Source organism: Pteronotus mesoamericanus, unplaced genomic scaffold (genome assembly GCF_021234165.1).
Source record: "Pteronotus mesoamericanus isolate MK-2021 breed Mesoamerican mustached bat unplaced genomic scaffold, CSHL_Meso_final contig_40, whole genome shotgun sequence".
In the NCBI taxonomy this organism is placed as follows: Eukaryota; Metazoa; Chordata; class Mammalia; order Chiroptera; family Mormoopidae; genus Pteronotus; species Pteronotus mesoamericanus.
In genome coordinates, this window is record NW_026555150.1 from 2,770,518 (window position 1) to 2,796,163 (window position 25,646).

At 41.3% G+C, this 25,646-nt stretch overlaps 1 protein-coding gene across 1 annotated transcript in view; it reads left to right on the forward strand.

Moving 5' to 3' along the window:
* The first annotated feature begins 325 nt into the window (after window positions 1-325).
* GRIA3 (glutamate ionotropic receptor AMPA type subunit 3) overlaps window positions 326-25,646 on the forward strand; it is a 393,069-nt gene continuing 367,748 nt past the window's right edge. The window contains exons 1-2 of the mRNA XM_054576984.1: window positions 326-434; window positions 1,614-1,772. Of these exons, the coding sequence (XP_054432959.1) occupies window positions 326-434; window positions 1,614-1,772 (268 nt within the window). The remainder of the gene's footprint in view (window positions 435-1,613; window positions 1,773-25,646) is intronic.

Here is a 25,646-nt window from a genome sequence, read left to right on the forward strand (position 1 = left end):
AGAAGGAGCAGAGAGACACAGAGAGAGAGCGACAGCGAGAGAGCGAGAGAGAGAGCGAGAGAGAGAGAGAGAGAGAGAGAGAGAGAGAGAGGGAGGGAGGGAGAGAAGGAGAGAGAGAAGGAGAGAGGAGGAGAGGAGGGGAGAGAAGAGGAGAGGAGAGGAGGTGGAGGAGGAGGAGGAGTGTAGGGTGGAAAGGAAGAGTGAGCGAGAGCAAGTTGAAGGGAGGGGGTTGTAAGAGCCAGTGAATTCTTTTTCTTTTCCTGTTATTATTTTGACGACTCCGGAGTTGCGCCCGTGCTCTAGTCAGCTTCGTTTTAGGCGCAGCATGGCTAGGCAGAAGAAAATGGGGCAAAGCATGCTCCAGCTGGTCTTCTTTTTAGTCCTGGGTCTTTTGGGTCATTCTCACGGAGGATTCCCCAACACCATCAGCATAGGTAAGAGCGAGCGAACCAGCCTTTCGGGCCGGGCTCTTCTGCACCCGAGACCACAGCCCTGGCGTGGCTACTGCGGCCGCGAGTCCCTGTCCTGCAATGCCTGGGGAGGGGACTGGGGACGGGGACCGGGCAGGAATCTCCGGGATTTGAGCTCCAGAGAGCTGGCCGGTGTGGGGAGCATCAGGCATAAGAGATAGGTCTCCTGGAGCTCGGAGAGAGTGGACTGCCACGTTTTCCGAGATGTGAGGAGCAGGGGAGGCATGCAGGAGGCTGGAAGGCTGGAAAGGGACGAAGAGTCGCGGCTTTTCGGCTCGCTGCTCTGGACTTTGCCATAGCTTGTGTGCCACCGCTGGAAGTTGTCCCATGGTGATGCCTCCCGTCTGGCCGCGCCAGGGCGCGTAACCCAGCCCGGGGCGCCCCGTCCCGTGTCTGCGGAGCCCCCCCTCCCCGACAGCCTAATGCTGGGGAAGTGGAATTCCACTCTGGATGCCCCAGACCTGGGCAGCAACCGGGGGCAGAGTAGGTGGCGGATGGGATAAGAGGCAGGGGTGAGACAAGGAGCTGGGTGAGGAAGCGCGAAGTCACGCAGACCACGAATTCATGAATTGCCGCTGTGTCTGTCTGGAGCCCAGTTCGCGAACACTGGGAGTTCTCTCAGCTTCTGTCTGTATTTACAAGTCGAGAAGTTAAAATTGTTACCATCGTTGAACCAAACCCTATATTGTCATGGTTGGAGGGGGTGGCTATGAGGAACAGGATGGGTCACCAGGGAAAATGAAATTGTTTTTCTTCCCAACCTTTCCCTTGGAGCCAGGAAAAGACGAACCTGCTTGTGGATATGTGCGTCGGAGTGGGTTGGGGGCGCGGGCAATGGAGAGGAAGCTACTGCCTAAGAACAGCCAAGTCCCACTCTTGGTTTCATCGTCCTACCCCAAAACAGCCTCCCCTTCCCTCTTTCCCCTTTCCCCCTTCTTTCTAGTCTCCAGCCAGCCTCTCCTCTTCACTCTAGAGGAAAACCAGGTTTCTTGGCCAAAATTCAGTTCACAAGAGTCTTGAAAGACACACAGGTTGAAAATCAATCTTCATCACACCCCGTACCATTGAGAGGGATCTCATATCTGCAGTGCTCTCAAATTTCTAACCCGACACAAGCCAAATCTCGGTTCCTTTTGCTTATAGGTGGACTTTTCATGAGAAACACGGTGCAGGAGCACAGCGCTTTCCGCTTTGCCGTGCAGTTATACAACACCAACCAGAACACCACCGAGAAGCCCTTCCATTTGAATTACCACGTAGATCACTTGGATTCCTCCAATAGTTTTTCTGTGACTAACGCTTGTAAGTAGATCTGCTTTTACTCCCTCTGGGACCCTGCGGACCTCACTTGTATTCTGTGGGACTTGGGATCTGCATACATGCTGGGGAGGGGTGATAGCCTCAGTAGATATTTTAGGGGCGCTAGTCAATCCAGGTTTCATGCAGCATAAACCAACTCCGAAGGATCCTGCTGAGAGAGGGAATTAAGGCAGTGCAAAAACTCTATCATGAATAATGTTTGATGCAAAAGTTTCATTTTCCTCCTTGCTAAACCGGCAATTCCTCCCCCACACCTTTTTTTTTCTTTTGACTGAAAAAAATGAAAGAAAAAAATAGCATGGTTGTTCAGGGAAATTTCTTCAGATGAGATTAAAAAAAGAAGCCTCTTGATTGAGTCAATTCAGGATGTGCATTACTTGACTGTTAAATCTGGTGCCTGACTGTAGAAATGAGCTGAATTTGACAATTGCCAAATAGATAGGAGCCAAATGTGAGAAATTCTGCAAACAAATGACCTTGAAGGACAGATCAGGCTTGGTTGCCTGGCCTCTTTCTGTCCTAGAGTATCACCTTTCTTACCTAGAGAGCTCTGATAGCAACTGATAGGACTACAAACTGATTACAGATGATGAACACCTGGAAAATTGAGATGGGGAAGACAGTGCTCAGGTGACTATTTCGAAAGGTGCTTCTGTTTTGTCTTTCCTACTGTTGTTCACCCCGCTCATTGATAAGGACAACACAGTTTTTAACTTAGAGCAGAAGGCGGGGAGGGGCGGGGGAAGCTTGTAGCAGGCAAATATGAAAAAGAAGGAATTTCATTAGCCTCAAAACCATACCTAGTTGTGCCATGTTGATTGTTCCTCTGGAAAGGGGACATATTGAGAAGTAAAATCAAGGGAACCCAAATGACAGTCGGATACAAGTTTTTCTTGAATGGAATGTTTTATGTGAAAGACTGATAATTTTTCATCTAAGCTTATTGTACTAAAAGTTTTCACAACAATGAGGCTGATGATGGCATAAATGTGTTTTGCTTTTATGGCTTGTATAGTTTGGAATTTTTGTTTTCTGACTTTCATTCAAGGGAGAAGTTATATTTGTGTTCGGTTGTGTGAAACTTTATATAGGACTGAATTCAAAATCTTCTGCCTCAAAGGATATGTGATTTCCAAAAACTGTTGAAAGAGTCTCCAAGGGCACCAGTTCCTTCGATTTTAAGACTTAGGTCAAGAGGATGTGGGTGAAGTATTTCGCAAGAAATGTGACAATATTAGCTTTAAGAAAAATTTGGCTGAAGGTACAGATCCTTATATGAACATGTTCTGAGATACTCTGTATTTGATGTTCTTTGGCTTTCCAACATTGACAAAAATAGGAACTTATTAATTCCAGCTAAGTGTGAAAGTTACAAAATGTCTGTCTATACTTTGCATCTTATTTCAGTAATCCCAGCCTGTCTCTACATTACTTCCAGCACAAGCTGATTCTTAATCCTGCAGCACTGTGGTCTTGTCAAGGGGCTGAAGCTCAAAATGCAGCTTCCTAAGTATTAATAAGAGCAAATTTAAAACTAAATGTATGAAACTATCAGGATTTATTATAATTGATAACAAATAATATTTCAATTCTAGATCTTTTCCACTGATGAGGACTGGAAAAAGAGTGCTAACTGACTGCTCAGAAATGATTGATTTCCAAGGTTTTTAGTTCTTTTTTTATGGTCAAATCAGATTGACACCAGCCAGCTCAGAGCCATTGAAACTTTACTCAAGGAGCAATCAAGAAATGATCATTGTCATGTGAAAAGCTCAGGTTTGAGAACAGGCAATAAGTCATCCATTTGATGTTGAGTTGCCTTAATGCTTTACCTCTCAGGGAGGGAAAAGAAACTGGTCCCCCCGCCTACCACACACGCACCCTAAATCCACAGCCCTTCTGCTAACAAGCTTACAAGGCCAGGCTATAGGTTCAGGCTTCAAAGTGTGGGATAAGAGGCATGGCTCACTGGGCAACAAGAAAGACAAAACAAAAAGGTGACTTTGCCTTTAGTTATGCCAAATACATACATATGCACACACTGACACACACAGGAGAAATATCCAGAAACCAGTGATGTGCACCCAGCTGCCTGTTGCACTCTCAGTCTTCACATCTCAGAAGACAGAGGAGGAAAGCTGTCATCTTCTCTGGTCCCTAAAACTGTCCTTTCTGAATGTCACAATCATTGAATGGGGGCCAGATCTTAAAGCTGTCTCCCAGCAGCTGCTGCCTAGTAGCTTAGTATGAGAAAGATGACTAGTACAACCACAGTCTAATAGTCTTTGAATGCAGAAAACAATCATTTCACAGGGCCAGGAAAGTCCTGGAAGTGTATCTCATATCTTTTGGGCCTTGATTGCTCTTTTTCTTTTGGAAGTTGAAGATTACATATTTCAGGTATCCACATACAATACTATAGTTCAGTACTAGAGTCTGGCAGGTGATCCCAAGTTCCATTCTTCCAATTGATTGCACTATTTTGCAGAGAAAGGAGCCCTAGATCCCCTGGCCTGCCCCTCCTTGGAGACCTAGGGAGAATTTGAGAAAATCCCAGTTAATTCCAAATCGGGTCACCCACCTCTCCTATCTAATTCAATATGGAATAGGATGGCAAGAATTAAAAAAAACTTTCCCCTGTTCACATTCAGAATTCTTAGCTGCAGCTTCGTCTAGAACTGAAATTGATTTCTTCCCATGATCTTCCCTGTGACCTCAATTCTGAGGCAGGCCCAAACTTTTGAGGGCATAGTTATGTGGGTAAACAAATACTCAAAGAATAAACAAAGGGTAATGCCTTCTGTGTGTCCCTGCTCTGTGCTCTCCCTCTGAATCCTCTCCTCCAAAGTATTCTGAAGGTTTCCTTGCAAGGAATCCCATGCATCAGTTATTTAAAGACTTTTCTTCACCAGCCATCTTTTTATTTTTTCCACAACTCCCGAGAGGTTTGTTTAAGACAGACTCCAACTTCATTGTGTCTTAAGAGGCCAATAAAAGCCTCTCTGGTTTTGAACGGTGGTTCATTTGGGATCTCAGCTCAGAGGTAAATTGAAGTTTATCAAAAAGACTTATCTGACTTGGAGCTCATGTTCCCATTTCATAGGAATTAATTGTTTGCTACTGTACTTTTCAATTTGGTGAGATAATCCCAGAAAGAAGGATGGTGTGAATAATATGATTTCAGGATACATACATTCGTACACACACACAGACAACCAAACATGTAAAATCAGTATACATAAAAAGAGATGTACACACATTTTAAGTTACATGTCTGTTCTTTAAAAAAACAGATTTGATCATCTTAGGGCTTTGGAAGATGTGAAAACACCAGGGGACTGCTAGGTCCCATTGGTGTGGCTTGGGTGCCCTGATTCCTCAGGAAACACCTCCAATTCCCTTGAAGTCCCCTTCTGTGTCTTGCTGCTGTGCACTTGTAGTGCACTCCACACTACATCGCCCCAGCCTCTGCAGTGTCAGCTCATTAGCACACAGATCTCATATTCCCTCTCCGCACTGTCATTGCAAAAATTGCTGTTGTACACCTTTACAGCCAACAAATGTGCTCGTGGATTACGCACTGTTTGCAAGAAGCAAGGAAAAGGCAAATGTAACCTTAAAGGTTATTCACCATGGAATTGTGCTCTAAATGCTTTGGCTTAAATAAAAATCTGTTGATGGAGGTGCAAGTAATAATGGGACTAAGAGTGGGACTTGGGAGTGCAGGCTGTAATGGAGCCCTAGGCAAAATCCCTTGTGCTGGCTAAATCTAACTCATCAGATGCATATTTTTATTTTATTATTTTTTCTGAGCCATTTGAAATATACCCGCTAACTGAGAGCATGCTCCTTTTATAACTGAGCACATTTGCTAACAGGTGTACTTAGCCAAGACAGGTTTCTGTCTCTTGCCCACAGTCACAATCTAATTATCTAATTATTCTAATTGTCAGGATCCATTTAACTGTTTAGGTCCATTTGAGAAGGAAATGTCTCCCCTGATCCTATTCTCTGCTCTTTGGTGGGATTTGTTTTGTTTTCGTGTTTGCCCTTTTCATGTAATCTTATGAACCAGGGTGAAGATGTACAGTATCAAATGGTTCTTCACATACTAACCAACGTCTACTGCTCCAGCTCCACCTCCCATCCCCATCCTTGTGCCCTTGCTGCTCTCCCTCTCTCCTCTGTCTGCTGGCCAGGCTTCAATAAGCTCACTGGCTTAGCTCACTTCTCAGCCCCTCTGGCCAGCTGGCTTAACCCACTGAAGCAGGAAGAGGTCGCCTCAGTGGTGTCAGTCAAAAATTTAACTCTCCTTCTCACAAGGTTTATTATGGGTTTTTTATGTGGAGAGGAGGGAAGACAGTGATGCTGTTCATTTGGGCCATAAAAATAGATGGCAATCAGCAGGTTGTAAAGGTGAGCTTCCAGCAAAGTATATTACCTCCCCTACAAGGCAGCTTCCTGTTGATCTTCTAAGGGGGTTGGGGGAGACAGGAAGGGTTTGTGGGAAAGGAACAAAGAAAACTATTTTGTTCTCCCTGCTTACTGCAAAATGAGCCACATTGTGTTTTCTCAGCAATTTTAACTTTTTTCCTTAAAATGAAACTAGTTTTCCACATCCCCTACTTCTGCCTTCATCAGAGGTTGTTTCCTCAATGCTGCATTTCTCTCCCTACCCCCCAAGATTGAATGAAAATAATGGGGGCTGGTTCAGATTTTTATTATATATTTTTGGCCCCTGATATATTTTTAAATTTCATTATTATGGATAGTCAGAGGTGATTGGCTGGTTTCATTTTAAGAGATTGAAAAATAAATGAAGCTGCTGAGGCGTTGTTATTAGTCTTCCTTTGTGAATAAGAGATTTGTCATTTTTATACAAGTGGTTAAAGGACTAAAAGGAAGCATGAATTTTAAGAGAGGGCCAGAATTTTAGAAGATAGAATTCATAATTTTGGGGGAGAAGAATACCATGATTTTCAGATGATTTAATTTGAAACTTCTTAGATTGACACTGCATGTATATTTGAAAAAGCTTTCATAAACTTTATATCTTCTCTAAGGTCAGGAAAATTATCTGCATACTTTACCAGATTCATTTGTAAAAATCAAGGTTCGACTTTCTTCCTTTGGCTTTAATACTTTGGGTCTAAACTGATGAAACATCCACAGGAGGATGCAATTAAAACCCTAGGTAGGAGCAATGGGTACTCTTCAGCAGGAGTGGAAGTTGCAGTTGCTCAAACACAGAAGGAACTCCCTCCCTCTTCAGAAGATGTCTGGGCTTCAGGCTAAGAGTTACAAATAGTCTCAGTCTATGTGTGGGATGAGCCATTACCTAGGGCAGCTGTCCCAGAAAGGGGTCAGTACTTGGCAAAAGGTTAGCATGAACAGACTTTGTCCTCTTCACACCTCTGCCTGTCTTATCTTGCCATTATTTTCCCCACCTGCTCTGTCTGCGCAGCTTATACCTCTTTGCTGGCCTCTAACCGACTGGCCCCTGATTCTGGCATCCCATCCACAATAAACTTATCTAGGGATTATTTCCTACCCTGGACTTTCCTAGACCTAATGCTCCTTTTGCATCAGAATAACCTTGTTCCTGGTCCATCCTCCTCAAGGCATGCATTCTACTTCAAGGGAGATAGCTTTTTAAAAATCTGGTATAGGAATCTAGCTGAAAGTATGTGATAAAGAGGTTAATATATCTAACAAGGGACTACTTGCTGTGGAAACCCTAATGCCTCAATTTTAAGGAAAGATATTCAAATGAGGGTGTTTCTGGACATGATGCACAGAGTGGATATTCACTCTACCCAAACCAAAGATTGGGTGGCTTTGGTCATGGGAGACTTTACAGGCCAAAGTTAAAAGTTACCTGCACATGGTAAGTTTAGTGTATATACACCCAATGCAGAGGGCAGTTGCCCCTTTACCATGTTGAACTTAAAAGCCTTTGGGGTAATTTGGAAAGTAGTAAAAGTTCATAGGGATTCATTTTCTTAAGGAAGTAAATTTGTACAGCTTTTTGTACGTCAGTCATGCCTCAGAAAAGTGACTTTTGAAGAGTGTAAACTTTTATATGTACTACAAAACAACAACAGGTTGTTGGAAAGTCTGAAGGTGCCTATGAGGGCACTGGCAGGAGATGCACTGGCATGAAAAGGTGTCATAGAAAGGGAGATACATGATAAGGAAGCTAAATCTCAGACTGAGTTTCCTTTCCCTGTGATGGCTTGTAGAAATGCAATGATTACAAGGCAACGTCCCCCTTAAAGATGCTTAAAGGTAGCTTTGGAGGGACATGGAAGCCTAGCCAAGTAGTGTTTTCTCCAACTCCCTCCATCCTGCTCTTATCTCAAGTGTATGCTTAGCTTCCTTCCCTCTCAGTGGAAATAACCAGAATACTCTCGGCTGGATTTCCGTTTGAGCATTGGTCAGAGAAGTAAGTGTTTACATACCTCAGTCTTGACCTCCCTTCTCAGTTCCTGACTGCCACTGGTTTCTCTAGCAATTGTCCTCAACAGGACAATCATTCGTCCTTATTTGGAGGAGGCACAGGAGCAAGAATAAGAAGGAGTAGAGGAAGCATAGCTGGTAATGACCCCTTAAGCCTATGGAACACAAGTCAGTCCAGAGCAGCACTTCTCAGACTTTCATGTGCACATCAATCACTTAGCGATCTTGTTAAAATGAGCATTCTGATTCAACAGATTTGTGAGGGGGTCCAAGAATTTATATTCCTACCAAGCTCCTGGATGATACCAATGCTGCTGGTACTCAAACCATACTTTGAGTAAGTAGAGTCCAGAGCAGAGAGACTGTGATTACCAAAGAAAATGACTTTCCCTGACAAGCTCTTACCCACCTTCTTGCTTCCCATAGAAGGTTCTATAAGAGACATTTGGCTCATTCTGACTCAAGTACGTCTCTACCCTATTCCCAACACCATTTTTCCCATTTCAGCCATGTCTGTAGGTGGCTCGATATGTCTGATGAGGGCATCTACTTAGAGTTGTTTTTTTGTAGGGATTTGAAATGAATACTAAAAGACAGCCTGAGAGGGGAGGTAGCTCATGATGACAGTATCTTGGCTTCTTGCTACACCCCAAAGTGTCCCTTTTAGAAACAACTTGCCCAAGAGAGCTAAGGTTGGCATACAGTTTCAACTGCCTTTCCAGTTTGTTTCTCTGGGTCAAGGCATGCCAGAAGGAGGCATACAGCATCTGCTCCTCAGCTGTCTGTCTTCCCTTAAACAGGGTTAGAAACAAGAAGTACTACAAAACCCAAATTCTGTCTGGCTCCCTAAGAGCCAAAAAAAATTGACTCCATTTTCAAGGTTGGTGCCAGACACTCATTGTGAGGTAGAGAGGAGGGAAGAAAAGCAGTATCAGTTTCAATATTCCTGTGGTGGGACTGTTCCAGGGGAGTCATTAAGAGCTTACCCAGTGCCATTTGAGGAATACCAAATGGCAACTTATTACTCAAAACATTGCCCCCCATCAGTCTAAAATTCCACAAATTCTTTTGTATTACCACTGCACTGAAGGTCCATGCTAAAATGCAAGCATGCTATCTGGAAAGGAATGAGTTAAAGTCTTATCAGCTATTAATATTTCCAGAAGAATTCTTCCATCAGATTACCACCTACTACCTTGCAGGATCCTCAGAGAAGGCTTTCTCAGACAGGTGAGTGACCCAGAGCAAGACATCTGCCCAAGGCAGTGTGGCACCAAATGGATGAGGGGCATTCAGGAGACACCGGGAGACTCCTGAAGATGAGGAAGAGTGCCTCAAATACACTTCACCTATTTTGCAACATATGACCCTCATGGATAAATTCTGGTAATTTATTGACTAAGATTTTAGTTGCCTTTGACCCTTCAAATCAACCCTTCTTATGTAGTGGGTCTGTTGCCTCTAGTGGGCATGATCATTTGCTACAATTAAATCTTAGCATCTGGATTCCCGACAATTACTGTGGAATATTTTCAGAGGTAAAAATAATTTTGTGATGGGGATGGTGAGGTTTTTTAATTTAATCTTTATTGTATTTTCCCATTACCATTTTGTCCCCTTCTATCCCCTTCCCCCTAGCAATGTAGTGAGGATTTTTTAACCTTTAAAAAAATGTTGCAATCAAAAATAGTCCCCTTTCAATTACCCATGATTGGCTGATCTACCTTGACAATTATCATTGCAACCAAGGCCCTCCTCCTTGCAGCTGTCCAAAAAGGGATCAGAACCCAGCAATAGATGAGACAGAAATGGATCAAGCCCCAGCTCACAGAGGAGTAATTCAATAGATATGGGTGAGTCTCTGTGGGTCAACAATTTTGTAAATTTGAAGTACAAAAAACATTGACAGTCACAGTCAACCAGAACCTGTAACACATTCTCAAATATTCTTATATTTCATTGCTATTTCCAAAGCTAAATTTTGGTTAGTTTGAAACAGTGTTTCTTGAATTGGACCACTTGCATCAGAATCACCAAAGATGCTTATCAAAGAATGAATTCCTACCTCACACTCCATATATATGTATCATATCATAAAATGAGGATAGGCCTTTTAAACAAGCTCTATGGGTAATTATAATGCTCGCTATTTGGGAATCACTTGTTCACTGAGACTTGGCATTGCAAATGGAGATATGTGGATTCAGACTCAATATTTGTTGAGAACCCACTAAACACTGGGCATTGTACAAGGTACTTTCACATATGTCACTTCTATAAGTAAGTGAGATGTTGTTTGCCCATGCCAACTTAGTGAGTTTGGTTCTCAGATTGAAAATCCAAGACTTGAAAGAAATGAGATTATTCTCAAGTCATAGTCTCTGAGGTAAACAAAGCAAAAATTCTCTTTGAGATGGTAATTAGAAATAAGGAAAATATTTTCATTTTGACAACGCTTCTTCCCTTCTTCGCTTTTTAGCTAATAATTGGTCCTTAGCCACGCTATAAACTAGATGTCATGGTAAATGCCAACCCATTTATTAAAAATAGATGTATTATAATCAGTTTATGAAGTATTCAGTAATGTAATCTGTTCCTATAGCATTCATTGTGTCATTTTTGATATCAACAAATTTCAAATCAGTGTTAAAATAATAATAGTACCATTCTTTGAGCCCATACCACATGGAAGACAAGACACTGTACTAAGCATTTTATATGCCTAATCTCATGGAATCATTACAACATCACTAGAAAAAAGGTACTCTCTTCCCCATTATATAAAAGAAAGAATCAGAGTTAGCTCAAAATATAATCAACTAGCTCAAGGTCACACAGCTGGCTAACTAGTGAAACCAGGATTTTACCTGCGACCTTCCTGCCTGGACTCAATTTCAACTGGGGTTGAAATAGCAAATGATTATAGAAGCCAGGTGAAGCACATAAGTGCGGAAATTAGTCCAGATGTGGAGTGGCAGGGCCGGTGGCAATCTGGAGAGTCCATGTCCTTACCCAAAGACATTCACATTCAATTTTTTAAACCATTGTGGTACAAAGAAAACATTTACAACAGTACTTGGGGTGGTGGTAGGTGAAAGTTTTTGATCTCTAAACTACACTACCCACCTACTTCTAGCAGCTAAGTTACTGGCTGAGAAAAGTTCAATTAACCGGTAAGTATAATTATTGGGAACAATAGAGAGAAAAGCTCTTCTTAGTCAAAACCCTATTTTGACTTTCCTTAGTTGGTCATCAAGGTATCTCAATATGGCAGAACCTTCTCTCCTTTGTACACATACTTATGGTCCTACATATGTACACTGTATATCCAGTGGACTTTCATGGCAGCTCAATTCTAACTAACCTTCCCCTAGGCAATGCTGAAGACTGCAGCAAGGTTAGAACGCTGTCTGACACAGGGTCATTAAGGAGTGCTCATTAGGTCAGAAGCAGTAATTCTAGGGCATGCTATAGGGGAAACTGCTTGGATTCTGGTACGCACAAATCCCAGGCACACAACTGGGAGGCTGCTGGGTCAAGGAAGGCTTTGCCAACATTCACCTATGGTAGGAGCTTCCCATACACCCCCAAGAAAGAGGCTCACCAGTGTTAGACTGGGATCCAAATGTCTGAAGCTATAAACTGACTAAAGTCAATTTGTCATTCACAGTCATTATGTATGTTTTGTTTGATATCAGCAGTCTGCCATAGTTCGAATGAGAGCTATAGGTCTTCTCCCCATAACCTCACTACCAGGTATTAAAGTAAACCTCAAACAAAATTCTGTTTCTCATTAAAATAATGGAAAGCAGGAATAAAATAAGTGGGCAGCCTGTCCTGTAGACTCAGTCAAGTCCAGTTTCCTTTTAGGTGTTCCAAAAGCACTTTGCATGAAGTTACACTTGAGGCAGACAAAACAATATTCCAGTGGCAGGATGCAACTAACCAAGAATCCTTATTAGTGGCTGCCCACATGGCTATTTATAAATTAAACCTAGGGATAACACTTTTCTAAGGGATAACCTTATAGATCTTATTAGATACTTATATCTTCTTTCTAGTTTGGAAACACCTCTACCATATTTTTAGCCAATCCACACATGTCGAACACTACTGATTTCACCAATGAAATCCCTGGTGTTCATTACAGAGAAAGATGCCTGAAGTGCTGGTAGAACCACTTCTTGATTAGAGTTTCTAATTGCTAGATAACCACTCTTGCACTATGTAATTCCCAAAAAGAGAAAATAGCTATCCCAAAGTTACAGATTCAGACTAAATAACCCATACATATATGACACAATTCATGTTGAAGTCTTATAAATAATAGGAAATACAATACTTGAGGTGTCATGTTTCTTATGGCCTTGGGAAGCTGTAGGGGGATTAGGGGTCCAGTGGAGTTAGCAATGGAGCAGGAATGAGGAAATCTGGGCTCCGGTGTCAACTCTACCACCGACTGCCTAGATGACCTTGGACATCTGTTCTTTGTTCTCTGGTTCTAGTGTTTATCATGCATAAAATGGAGAGGTTCTTCTGGATCATCTCTGAGGAGGCTTCCATTTTTGACACGCCATCGTTAACTCTTGCCCAATTCCTACTATCCCCTCTTCCAGTAACAGTCTCACTTCATTTCTTACTCGTGAAAGCGCATCCAAAATGAAACCCCTCAAATTCTACATCTAGAAATTTGTCTTCATATTCATCTATTTTCTTCCTTTATAAGATGAATGAAAATATCGAATCTCTGAAACCAGGGGAAAGTACTTCTTGCTCACATCTCAACTCTTTCACTTACTAGGTATGAGACCTTAAAGCAAATTATTTAAATTCATTGTGCATCAAATTCCCCAATTATAAAGTGGGGGTATCAATAGTCCTTACCTCATAGGGTTGTTGAGAGTTTTAAATGAGATAACTCATAAATCTACATAAAATACTTAGAATTATGCCTGTCACATATTTCACATTATTATTATCAATTTAATCATTTGTTTAAAATCCTTTGAGCTTTTTGCCCTAAAAACAGAAACCTAGTTTCAGTTGCAAAGTAAAATCTCTTGTCAATTTAGGGACCAAATTTCCTTCCTGAATAGCTGCCCTCTGCGCCTTTCTATAGTCTTAAGCTCTTTCCCAAACCCAAGATTTTTTTTTTTTTTTTTTGGCCAAGGAAGCCATCACAGCATTTCTTCAGATCACCAGCCCACCACCCTGACCTCCTACATCTCTCACTTATACATCCAAATTTAGTCACTTAGTTTGCCTCTTGTAAGCAATAGCTGCTCAGATACTCTGTGGTCAAGGAACTCAGAGATGCATTTTTATGCATAATTTAAGGACTACAGGTTCTAGGGAAGACCTAGAGTTTTCTTTACCAAATAACTGTCTTTGTTTCTAATTCCATGTTTCTAATCACAATATGAATCATCTTTTCTGTTCTTTTGTGACAATCCATTATCTAAACAGTACACAAATAGTTTCCCTGACTTCCAAAAAGCCCAGGAGGCACCCACATGCCTTATGGTTCATTTAGAAGAAAATACTTGGGCCCTGGCTTCTGTGGCTTAGTGGATTGAGTGCTGGCCTGCAAACCAAAGGGTTGCTGGTTCAATTCCCAGTCAGGGCACATGCCTGGGTTGGGGGCCAGGTCCCCAGTGAGGGGCACGTGAGAGGCAACCACACTTTGATGTTTCTCTCCCTCTCTTTCTCCCTCCCCCTCTCTCTAAAAATAAATTTAAAAATATTTTTGAAAAACACTTGAGCCATCCACCCAGGGGACAGACTCTACAGCCAAGACTCTAGAGCTTCTCTTCAAATGGGGTTGCCACTGAGGGACAGCAGCAAGGAAAAACAGCAAGGAACTGTTCAGGGCCTCCCTGGGGAATGCATCTTCATTTTCTTGCATACTATGGGGCCATTAGTGAGGTTTCTCCATAGGGCCAGTAGTCAAGACCCCAGGGGACTAGAAGAGAGGCACTCAATACTACCCATTCTTCTCCAAAGCAGGCACTGTCCTGGCACATACACATTGCATATATCTTTCTCTAGTCCTTCCAACTTCCTGGTGACACTTAGCATGTGATAATTATTTTAGCCTCTTTCCATCCAGATGATGACAGCTCAACAGAGACCCACTTCTGGCATGTCTCTGAGTCTACCCAACCCTTTGACTAAATATCACAGCCACTTTCAAGAATTCAGTCCACTTTGTACAAGAGTTACTAAGGGTGTCCTTTGACCTCCTTATTCCAACTCTTACTGTCCCCAGTTCTCCTTTGTACTGATTGTAGGTCTGCAGAACATGAGAAGAAAACAATGAGGAAAGTTGACCCGTCCCATGGGTAAAGAGACCTGGAGCTGCCTAGCTCTTTTTATACTCACTCCCGGCCCTTGGGATTTGCACCTAACTCTCTGGAGCAAGGGATTGCTGTTTGACCCTTGCCTAGTAGATGACTACTTCTATTTCATTTGGGAGCAACCAGGGACAAAAGAATGACTACAAATTGGACTGACTGCATTTGAATCTTGGTTCTTTCTCTTACTCACACTAGTTACATGAGCTTGGGCAAATTACTTAACTTCTTTACATTTCAGTTTTCTCACTTGTGAAATGAAGGTAAATACAATAGTAACTACCCTATAAATTTGTTGCAAAGAGTAAATGAGATTATCCATATAAAATATTTACTATGATGCCTGGCATATAATGTTCAATAAATGGTAGCTATTATTAACATAGTACCAGGGTGATTGGTAAGTGGAGGAGTGGAGTAGAAGTAGTCAAAACCAAACTGTAGAAAAGATTCTTCCCATCTGTGAATATCCTTAAAGCCTTCTGAACTAATGCGTACTGTCTGTGAATCTGAAGCTGGAACAGGGTTAGGTGGGGACATGTTTGAGTATACTCACAATGCTGTTTCAGGCATAAGGGACTTGCTTTGGGGCAAAGCAAAGGAGAAAGAATTGACTTGATGTCCCCTAAAGCCAGGGCATACACACTAGTAGGTTTAAGCATGCCATTATTGAGTGAAATTGTCTAGAAGGACAGGATCCCTTCTGACTTTTAATCTGAACTAGATATGTTTGAAATAAAGCAGCATAGATAGTAATATGAGAACCTTGGCACCTTCTTCGGCTTGAAGGAAACAACCTTTCTTCAAATATAAAGTCTATTTTAATGTGGTTGAAAGTGGGAAAGTGGAAAAGTGGATCCTGGAATCTTCACTTAGATGTGGGAAAATGTGGTGCTAGTTGAGATATCCCAGCCATGATTTTTCTGAGTTATTTTAATTAAGAGTGATGCGTGGATAGAAGATCAGAGCATATCAGTTTGAGTGGATGAATTTTCTTCTTTTGATGTTGCCTGCCTAAGTAAGACCAAAAATAGCAAAAGAAGGAGATATGAAAAAAATTAAAAGATAAGTTTTGCTAATGTGATTTCCCAGCCTTTCAGTCCCCATTTCTCTCCAGAGCAAAGGTTAACTAGCCAATTCCACAAGCACAGACTTACTAGAAAGGATCCTGCTGAGGACGACTAAGCAATGCAGTCTTTTTTATACCCTCTCTCCCTTTGTATTCTGGAGATGATTTATCAGCATGCTGTCTCCAGTAGGCCCAAACCTAGGTGATGACCAAAAAAATTTTCCCTTCATATCCCTTACTCCACCTGCATTACCTCTTCTTCTCATTTCCTATCCAAGGCCACTGCTATGTTGTCTCATTGGATCTGATTTTTCTCTCCAATGAGGAAACAAGAATAGAGAGGCTAAGTGACTTGCCCAAGGTCTCACAGTTATTGGATGGCTGAGCTGAGATTATTATGTAGGTCTTTCAACTCTTGGCACTTCTGTAAGATGTCCTCCCAACATAATCTTCCTTCTTTTAACTTTCACTGATACACAATGATGTTATATATGAAAATAATGGCAGTCCTGTCTTTTCTTAAAAATAGGTAGCTAAGAGGAAGAATAAATCCACAGTAGGTGAATTAACAATTTGGTAAAGCATGAGTTTCAGGGGCTATGGTTAATGATATCTCCCATTTAGTGCCTTCAATGTTAACCTGTTTTGGTTTTTTTTTTTACCACCTTCTGATTTATAGGAAGAAATGAGCAAAACAAAGTCTTGAAATCCTAGTATAGATCACATTGTTGGAGATAGATCAAGTAGTTCTAGTCCAAATACCTCATTTTTTGGATGAGGAAAGTGGGGCCAAGAAAGAAGAGATTTGCCAAAGGTGATGCAGATCTCTAGTGGCAGAAACAAGATGAGAATCTAGACTGCCAGATTCCCAGAGTGGGGTCTTTTCCACCATGTTTTGCAAGTTTACCAGTACCATGTTGTACTGAAGCAGCACCACAGGTTTTATCATATTGCTATTGTTGATATCTTCTTTTTCTCTAATTGTTTCATGTATATAAGTAATCTAGTCATATTAACCCAACTAGATCTTTTAAATGTAGGACATTTTTGATAATTATAGAAGTTAAAATGTAAAATTATTCATGCTGATTGTTAAAAAAATACTTCAAAATATAGATAAGCAAAAATTACCCAAGTGCAGTAAAAAATCACCCAACATTGAGTTTTACCATATGCACAGATTTGTATTCCATTCTTTGAAAATTTGATTTTTTAAATAAATATTTTTAAGAGTTTATTTATTTTTAGAGAGAAGTGAAGGGAGGGAGAGAGAAATCAACATGTGGTTGCCTCTTGCACGTCCACTACTGGGGACCTGGCCTGCAACGCAGGCATGTGCCCTGACTGGGAATCAACCGGCGACCCTTTGGTTCAAAGGCCAGCACTCAATCCACCGAGCCACAGCAGCCAGGGCTGAAAATTTGATTTTTTAATGTCTATAAATTATTATATCACATAGTGTCATTTTATGACATATATGCTCTGATTTTTATAACCATTACCCAATTTTATGCATTTAAGTGGATTCCCAAATCACTGAGCTTTACAATTATGCCTCAACCTCCTGTAATGTCTATATCCTGGCACAGGCCTAAACATACAGTAAATACAAATAAATACTTGCTGACTTATTAGTCTCCTTAACTTTAGTGGAATGATCATTATTCCTCCACCAGATAGGACAACCAAAGTGAGAACTTGACCTTCCATCCTCTTTAAGGTACATGTTATATAATGCAAGATAGGCAGTATAGCAATGGTAGTTCTGCTCAGAAGCCAGACTCTGTGGGCTCAAATCTTGGACCCATCACTTTCTAGTAGCATAGTCATGGATGACGAACAAGGTTTCAGTTATTTATTCTATCTGGAAAATGGGATAAATAGTAAATGACTGTCTCATAAAGTTGTGATAAAAAATTAAATGATAAAATATAAAGAAAGTAGTTGGTATATAGCGAGCATTCAACAGATATTAATTGCTATTATTAATGTAATATCTACAAAGGAGTAAAACACCAAACTTGGAGTCAGAATACCTGGGTTCTTACTCTATCTCTGCAATTTTCTAGCCTTATGACCTATGAGTTATTTTAGTTGTCTAAGCCTCAATTTCTTCATCTATAAAATGGTAATAATGCCTGAGCCATGTGCCTGACAGGGATTTTATGAAGATCAAATGAGAGAATGAATGTGAAGGTGCTTTGAAAACTGTGAAGGCAAGTATGATTGTTAAGTATGTTAAGTTAGATGTAATATGATGCCATAAACAGTGCTGGAGATGCAGAAGGTGTAGGAGACTAGGCTGAATGTACTGAGCCTAGAAAAATGTTTCTAAATTTAAACACCTTGTATTGGCAATATAGACTGTTGTAGACAGAAGGGACCTTAGAGATCAGATCATCTAGCCCGACATCTTAATACTATGAAACAGAGATTCAGGGGGTAGGCAGCTTGAGGTCACAGATCCAGTCACAGATATGGGACTAGAATTCAGGTCTCCAGGTATCCTGAGCAGAGTCCTAAGGCAATCACTGCAGAGGAAGAAATCCAATTATTTGCGGAATCCATGTAGGTAGGAACTGATTAGTTGGGGTTTTAATGCAAGGGCACACCAGGTACAGCATAGCTCTACTATATCTTTAAATGCCAATCTTATTCCAGTTAAGGGAAAGTAAGGGTTCAGGAAGGTGATGAGGTGGGAGGGGGTCTTAATCAGTTAGGGTGAGTGTCCTTAGACTTGGCCAGATTTCCAAGGGACTTCTGCTGTCCCCAGAATGACTGCTGGAACAGATGTCCTTTTTATTGTTAATATTTATCTTTGCCATCAGTCTTCAGTTGTGTGTTTTTGGAAAACTTAGTAAAGAAGATGAAATTGCCAGTCGCTTGAAAATATAATTGCCAATTGTTTGAATGAAGTAAATTGATTACAGTCGGAGGACTTTTCATTTTACCCTTTCATGCATACAGCCTAAGTCAAGTAAGAGCTTCATCGCTGATGGCAGCTCAGATATCGCTGCATCCCCTGAATTATATCCCTCCAGGTACTCGGTGAATATATGTGTTGGATACTTTCATCTTTACACTATTTTAGCTGAGATGAGAGAACATAAACACTTCCATCTGACAACCTTTTCAAGTTCAACACCACAGAAGGTTATTTAAAAAGAAACAAGAAAGGAGTTTTTCAATAGCAAGCTCCAAAGGTTACTAAAAATGCCATCCAACAAGGCGGTCCGTTAAGAAATGTAGTGTGAAATGTGTTAATACGATAAACCCAAATGAGGTCTCACTATTCTTAGCTCCAGAATTTTGGCTGCTTTCCCTAGCTACCACTGTGGACTGGACAGGGTCTATCAAGGTTCACCCCCTACCCCAATCCTGAGGTTTCCCCCTTCCTCTCTTCAGTTGGAGGAGAACCTATTGCCAGAGGCAACTCACCCTCACCTTGTCTTCTGCACAGCTCCTGCAGAGAAGGCGTCCCTGCCTTGGCCAGGAAGCACGGCAGAGTGGAGAAGGAAGGAGAAGGCAGTTAGCTCTCTCTCATGCTGCAGAGTTAACTAGCTGCCACACCTAAAATCTTTACCAGGTGAGGGCCAGCCAAAATCAGGCCTCTTATGTCTGAATTGGCTATAGTCTGAAGTCAGCAAGATGGATGGGAAGGTGAAATGATCTTGTTCACCAAGCCCTATTATGCTAGAATAAGGGGTGCCCCTTGGAAGTTGGAAGGAACAAATTTCAGGCAGGTCTGCTTTATACAGTGGGATGTAAACAGATAGAACCTCTTAGCTCAGAGCTGATGACAGCCGAAAATATAAATACAGTCAGAGAAGGTTCAGTACATTTATGCTGTTTGGGGACATCTTTAATCTCTGAGCCGAAAATCAGTGAGGACAACGAGACCCTCTGACAGCCTTAGTAAATGAGTCCTGAAAACATGGACTCAGAATTGTAATTTTGTGTTCCAATTAAGATAGAAATAAAAGAGGTGATATTTAGGGTTGACTGGCTCAAATTGAGTTGCTGAAATCTGTGGTTTGTTCAGAGTTCATTCTTCCTCACATATAAGAGAGGCAATACGTTATGGAAGAAAAAAAAACCTTGCCCTCATCCTGCCACTACTAACCAGTAATGTGACTTAATGCCCATCTCTACATTTCACCTTTTCCCATTTGTAAAATAAGAGCATTAGACTAGGTCACTCCAAAAGTTCTTATGGTTTCAAATGTTTAATTCAGATTATATCACAAGGTTCTCTTGGAGAGTTCTGGGAGGCCTCTGCACCTTTCATTGCCCTCCCTTGCTCAGGAGCTCGGGGCTTTCAGTATGCTGAGAAGATGCTCCAGACTTTACCAAGATATCTCACTCAAGACAGGCTTCGGCAGCAGAGGCTTGTGCTCTGGAATTTATATCTCATGGCCTATTGCCCCACTTCCCAAACCCCTAAATGCTTTGTAAGGAGGCAAACTGGTTCTATAGCAGAGTTTAGTTTTGTACAGTGCAGTAGGCACATTCGAGCTCCAAATATTAGAAGCAGCATTGTGTGGGCTTTAAAGCTAGAGCTGACCTGGGTTAGAATGCTGATTCTGCAACTTCCAGCTATGTGACCTTCAGAAAAAGACCTAAACACTCAATGCTTCAGTTCCTTCATCTATAGTAACAGTCACAATCCTGTCTCCTTCTAGAGTGATTGTCAATATTAAATGAGAGAATTCATGCCAAATTCTCAGCACAATGCTGGGCACATATAAATGATGCCACAAGTGGACATACTTTTTCATTCTACTAAATTGATGCTGAACTAAAAATCAAAACCAGTAAATCAATCAATTGAGTTAATAATCAAGACCATTACTTTTAAGCTCTGGGAAATTGTTCAGCTTCTCAGAGGCCTTGTGTTTTGGTCCCTATAATGGCATATTTATAATTTAATAGGGGCATTATGGAAACTACACAGGTAAACAGGAAAGGTATTGCTGGTGGCATTTGGGTTACCCTCCAAATCATCCTACTTAGATGGATGTTCCTCTCACGTCTTTGCAGAGCCAGCCTCACCTGTGAGAATCCCATAGGGAGGCTGACAGAGAGGGAGGATCCAAAAGGTGACTCCTTGGTGTGGCTTATCCACTCATAGTGCTGAACAGTATGTCATCTTTCTAGTTTAAAGTGTAAAGTTAAACTGTAAGGTGAGAAAAAGGCCAATAAATTTGCCACTATCTCCTCCTTTCTTGGATTCTCAATGAGTGAACACCATGGAGGAAGAATGAAGAAAGAGGCTCAGCCTGAGTGTGCACAGCTGAAAGATGGCAGTTGGACCCCAAACTTATTTTAGAGACAGGAGGAATTGCTCTTTGGAGGTAAAATAGCAAGATGAAGCTGTGATGGTACAGCACTAAAGTTGATGAAATTGCAAGGAAAGTTAATAAAGGATCATTATTTTATTCCTCAAGCCTTGTGTTCTGCTATGTGGTTGTGTTTGGGGTTTGAGGGGATGTGGGAAAAGATAGCATGGAGAATCAACTTCTCTTAATGCAATTCTAGTATTGTCAGCTTTGATCTGGAAACCCCATGGCTCATCTTACACAGTACAGGTTGCCTAAAGATAGTTTCTCTTCTTAGGCTTTTGTGAGTAAAAAGCCCTCATCTATGGGGGAAAGACCACAATAATTAATTGGGATACATGTATGAACATAAGTATGCCTTAAGAGTTTAACAGGTCAAGGAAGTAGAGATAGAAATCATCCCTAAATGTATGTACCAGGTCCAATGTGAGGGAGTGTAAGAAAGATGGTGACTTGCACTGACGGGTGGCACTTTACCAGGAGTATGAATGGATAAAAGTTGTTGGAAAATACACTACACTATAAAGTAGGCAAGGGAAATATTAGTACTATACTCACCTGACAGTTAACACAACTGAGGCTCAGGGACCTTAAACGTTGTTCCCAGTAAGTGGCAGGGGTAAGAATTAATCCTGCCTCCTAATCTTGTGCTCTTTCCATTAACCATGCTGTCTTCCTTTAACTAGCATTGTAAAAGAATGAGTGACTCCATCTAAGCTAGTTTTCCAGATAATTGAAGCACACATCTTTCAGCAGTGCAAGTATTATTTTTATTTTAACCATTTTTGAAGAAAAACTTTCTACAATACACCTTACACCTCCAGCCTTATTATGCAGAGGATATAGATTACCATGCTTTTAATCTTCTATTTTCATAGCCTTCTATCTCTTCTTTCACTGTGAAGCTGACAAACCTTTAATACTTCCTAGGTTACCGAAGATAACATATTAGAAATTGGGTGCTTCTAGAAGCAGGCATACTGAAATGTGACAATTGACCGTGAGGGAACAGCATGCAGAATTGCCAAATATAAAGGTGCAGTGGTCTGGGGCTACTGAATACAGGGACAAATAAGCCTGAGAGAGCCAATAACCTCCTGGACAATACAGTCAGCACTGGAACTGGAGTTCCCAGTAAATACCCAGATTCATGAATAGAAAACTGATTTATGTTAATTCTATTGCATGGGTATACCAGGGGAAGGGATGATGGAAGAGGTCCATCCCAGCAGGGAGAGGTGTTTTTTCACTGATATTTCACTGAATTGTCTCTTGGCAGTGATAATAAAAAGGTACACATTAAGAGTTTGTTACTATCTTTAAATTCTCTACACACGATGCACACTCTTATTGTTTGCATCCTGGGCAGACCACTCCCACCACCCCAGCCTTGGTGTGCCACTGCTCTATTGTGTTTAAAAAGGCCAGGAAAGAGTTTTTCATTTTAGAAAGATTTTCATCTCAAATGGCTCAAAAACTGTATGTCTAAAGAGGCAAATCTTCACTGATCTTGATAACATGTCACATGTGACTTGCATGGCAAATTACTGTGTGTTAACCTGTCACTGTGCTTTCCTTGTCCCACCCATAATTTCAAAGAAAAAAAAAATCGCTACAAGCAAAGCTGTCACAGATTGCCATCCTATTGGTCTGTTGCAAATATTTGGATCTTTTCAAGGTCCAATCAGAATGTGCTCTGCTTTGCCTTCTCCATCTCTGTCTTCCCTGACCCGGCAAAGTTTCCCATCTTTCATCCTGTCACTTAGCTAATGGTGTGTGTCCCTCTTGCATACATTCCAAAGTCACTGGCTTCTTTCGCTAGTGGAGTCATCAGTGAGATGCTCGGCAGATGGCTCACTGGCTGCTGTTCTTGTCCTCTCAATGCAGCAATCTGTTGTTCTAAATCAAAATGTTAATGAAAAATAAAAGAAGGCAATGCCAATGTCTGTCTGATTTAAATTAATATAGAGTCATACCTTTTGAGGCAGGTTTTACTGGCATGAGATTTCTCTGCACAGGCTACCCATATTGTTGTTGTTTTTTTTCTTTCTCTCTTGCTAATTAAAATTGAGCACTTTCATTTATCTGAGTCTCTCTTGGTACCCCCAACCTGTTCTTTTTAATAATAGGAAAGACCTAACAAACAGTTGATTTCAGTGTTCCAGGGAATGGCATCTCACCTGGCAGAACATAATTTTGAGAGATATTATATGTGATGTCTAATTATAAACATGCTTTGATTAGATGCTGTTTTCAATACTGGAATGACATGTTTACTAAATGCTTTGAGTGCAGCTCTAAGTTAGGCATGTAGTTATTGAGATCTCTTTCAATCCATTTGTTTTATAACTGCTGGCAAAATCATTGCTAATTTGCTACTTCATTTACAAGGGCCCTTCACTTTTTATGCACTCAGCACAGTATTCATTTCTGCTGCAGCAACAGGACTACTCCCTTCTTTCAAAAAAAAAAATCACGTATACCTGCAAAAGTATGTATGCAAGACAGTTTTCAACTTCAATTTAGAGAGGAAGGGATCACAGTCATGTTAACACACTTGGCTGAGGGCAAATCACCTTTATATTTTAATTTGCCAAAACTTCTAGGAACAAAAAGAAGGGAAGTATCTTTTCTTTTTTAATTTTATTTATTTACATTTACAGATAGGGGAAGGGAGGGAGAAAAAAAGAGAGAGAAACATCAATGTATTGTTACCTCTCACAAGGCTCCCAGCCAGGGACCTGGCCCACAACCGAGTCATGTGCCCTGACTGGGACTGAACCAACGACATTTTGGTTTGCAGACTGTCACTCAATCCACTAAGCCACACCAGCCAGGGCAGGAAAGTTCAAGTATCAAAACAACCCTATGACTTAGATCTGTTTCACAGATGAGGAAGCTGAAGCATAGAGGGGTTAAGTATCTCGCCCAAGGCTACACAATTAGTAAGTGACAGCACTGGAGATGAACACAGTTAGCTTGGCCACAGAGCCTTCACTTTTAACCACAATACTTTGCTATACTCCACTGGAAGTGCCACAAATTCCCATCTCCTTGGAAGTAAGCTACTGTTTTCTTTCAGGTCCATAGGTTTTCTTAGCTCAAACTACTATGCAAGTTAGAATTAGGCCTCTATTTCAGTGGGGTTTGATCCTTGCTGAATGCATGTGCTATTTGCACGTGTCACTTCCATTAAGACAAAGATGAGTCAGACAAATCAAGCTGTGGCAGCAGGCAAGCCGGAGAAAAGCCTAGATTTTCAGGTAGGAGAGGGGATGCTAGTCATTAGATTAATCATTTTGGCACTGTGCACTTGTCCACCCAACAGTCTTGACAATAACAGGCCAAAAGCAGTAAAGCTCACAAAGCTCCCATCTGCACCAGCTGACCAGGTAGAGATTGTTTTGGGACACACCCTCTAGTCAACCTGGTTCAGCCTCAGTACTTCCCTCTACCTATAAGCAAAGCCACCACACAAACCAGACACCATTGAAGTCCAGCCTTTATCTTACTACTCAGAAGCCAGTTCAACAGGAAAAGAAAATATGAGTTGATTCTCTTTAATTAATATATGCATCCCAGCGCCAGGGTCTTACTGGGGTATCAAATTGTTCAAAAGAACAAGCCCCCAGAGGGAAGAGATTGAGTGGAAAGATGGTTGCTTGCCTTGCTAAACCTCATTTTGGTGGTTGCATTTTCCTGGCCTTACCAGGGATTAAATGAAAATAAGAGTTTGGAAAAGGATATTAGCAGACAGCAGGGTATGTTAAACAGAATTCTGGGCTGGGAGCCAGGGGTCCTGGGTTCCTGCTCCAGCCCTGTCTCTAATAAACCATGACCTCCCTGGCTCTCAGACCCTTTGCAAAATGAAGGAGATAGATTGAGTAGGCTATAAAAGCTTTCCAACATTAATTATTGTCTGATTTTAGTCCTCCGCCTTTTTTATTTTTTTTGCCTCCCACCTTTTAAGGAACAATGATTCTCCTTAGAGAAACAAGGATACTCAGAGGATGATTTGACTGAATGAAGCATAGACTTAAGCTATTTTGGGGTGTTTCTGAGCAACCAACTCAGACCACTGGAGTCAGAAAGTAGATTTTTTTTTGGCCTGATCTTTCCCACTTGATATCGCTAGATAATTGCTCACCCCTCTGAGTCATCAAATCATAGGCTTATTGAATCTCTGGGTTAGAAGGGACCTTAAAGGTCATCTTTTCCCATTTCCCTTCAGAGCTGGGCTCTTCTTTGTCCAAACACAGCCCGTTTAAGCATGGGACCAGTGCCAGCTTTATACATAAGCAGAAGAAGAGCTACTTACCTGGCTATATATGACAGGTGCTTGGATGTGCCCACTGACCCTTGCCCCTAAATAGCTCTTCCTCCTGTTCACTGATGCCCAAAGTGCCTTTAACAGAGGGCCTAAACTTTCATCCTACACTGAATATACATATATATATATGTATATTTTTCAAACTTCCTTTGGAAGGGGTGGCACTGTCTAAATTTATATCATGATGCTTGTGACTCACACAGCAGATCCTATCATGAAAGCAGATTTCAATAAGAAAAGAGAGCCCAGAGATAGAATTGTTGAAGTGAGTGAAATGGAATTAGTGATAGGAAAAAATTATATGGA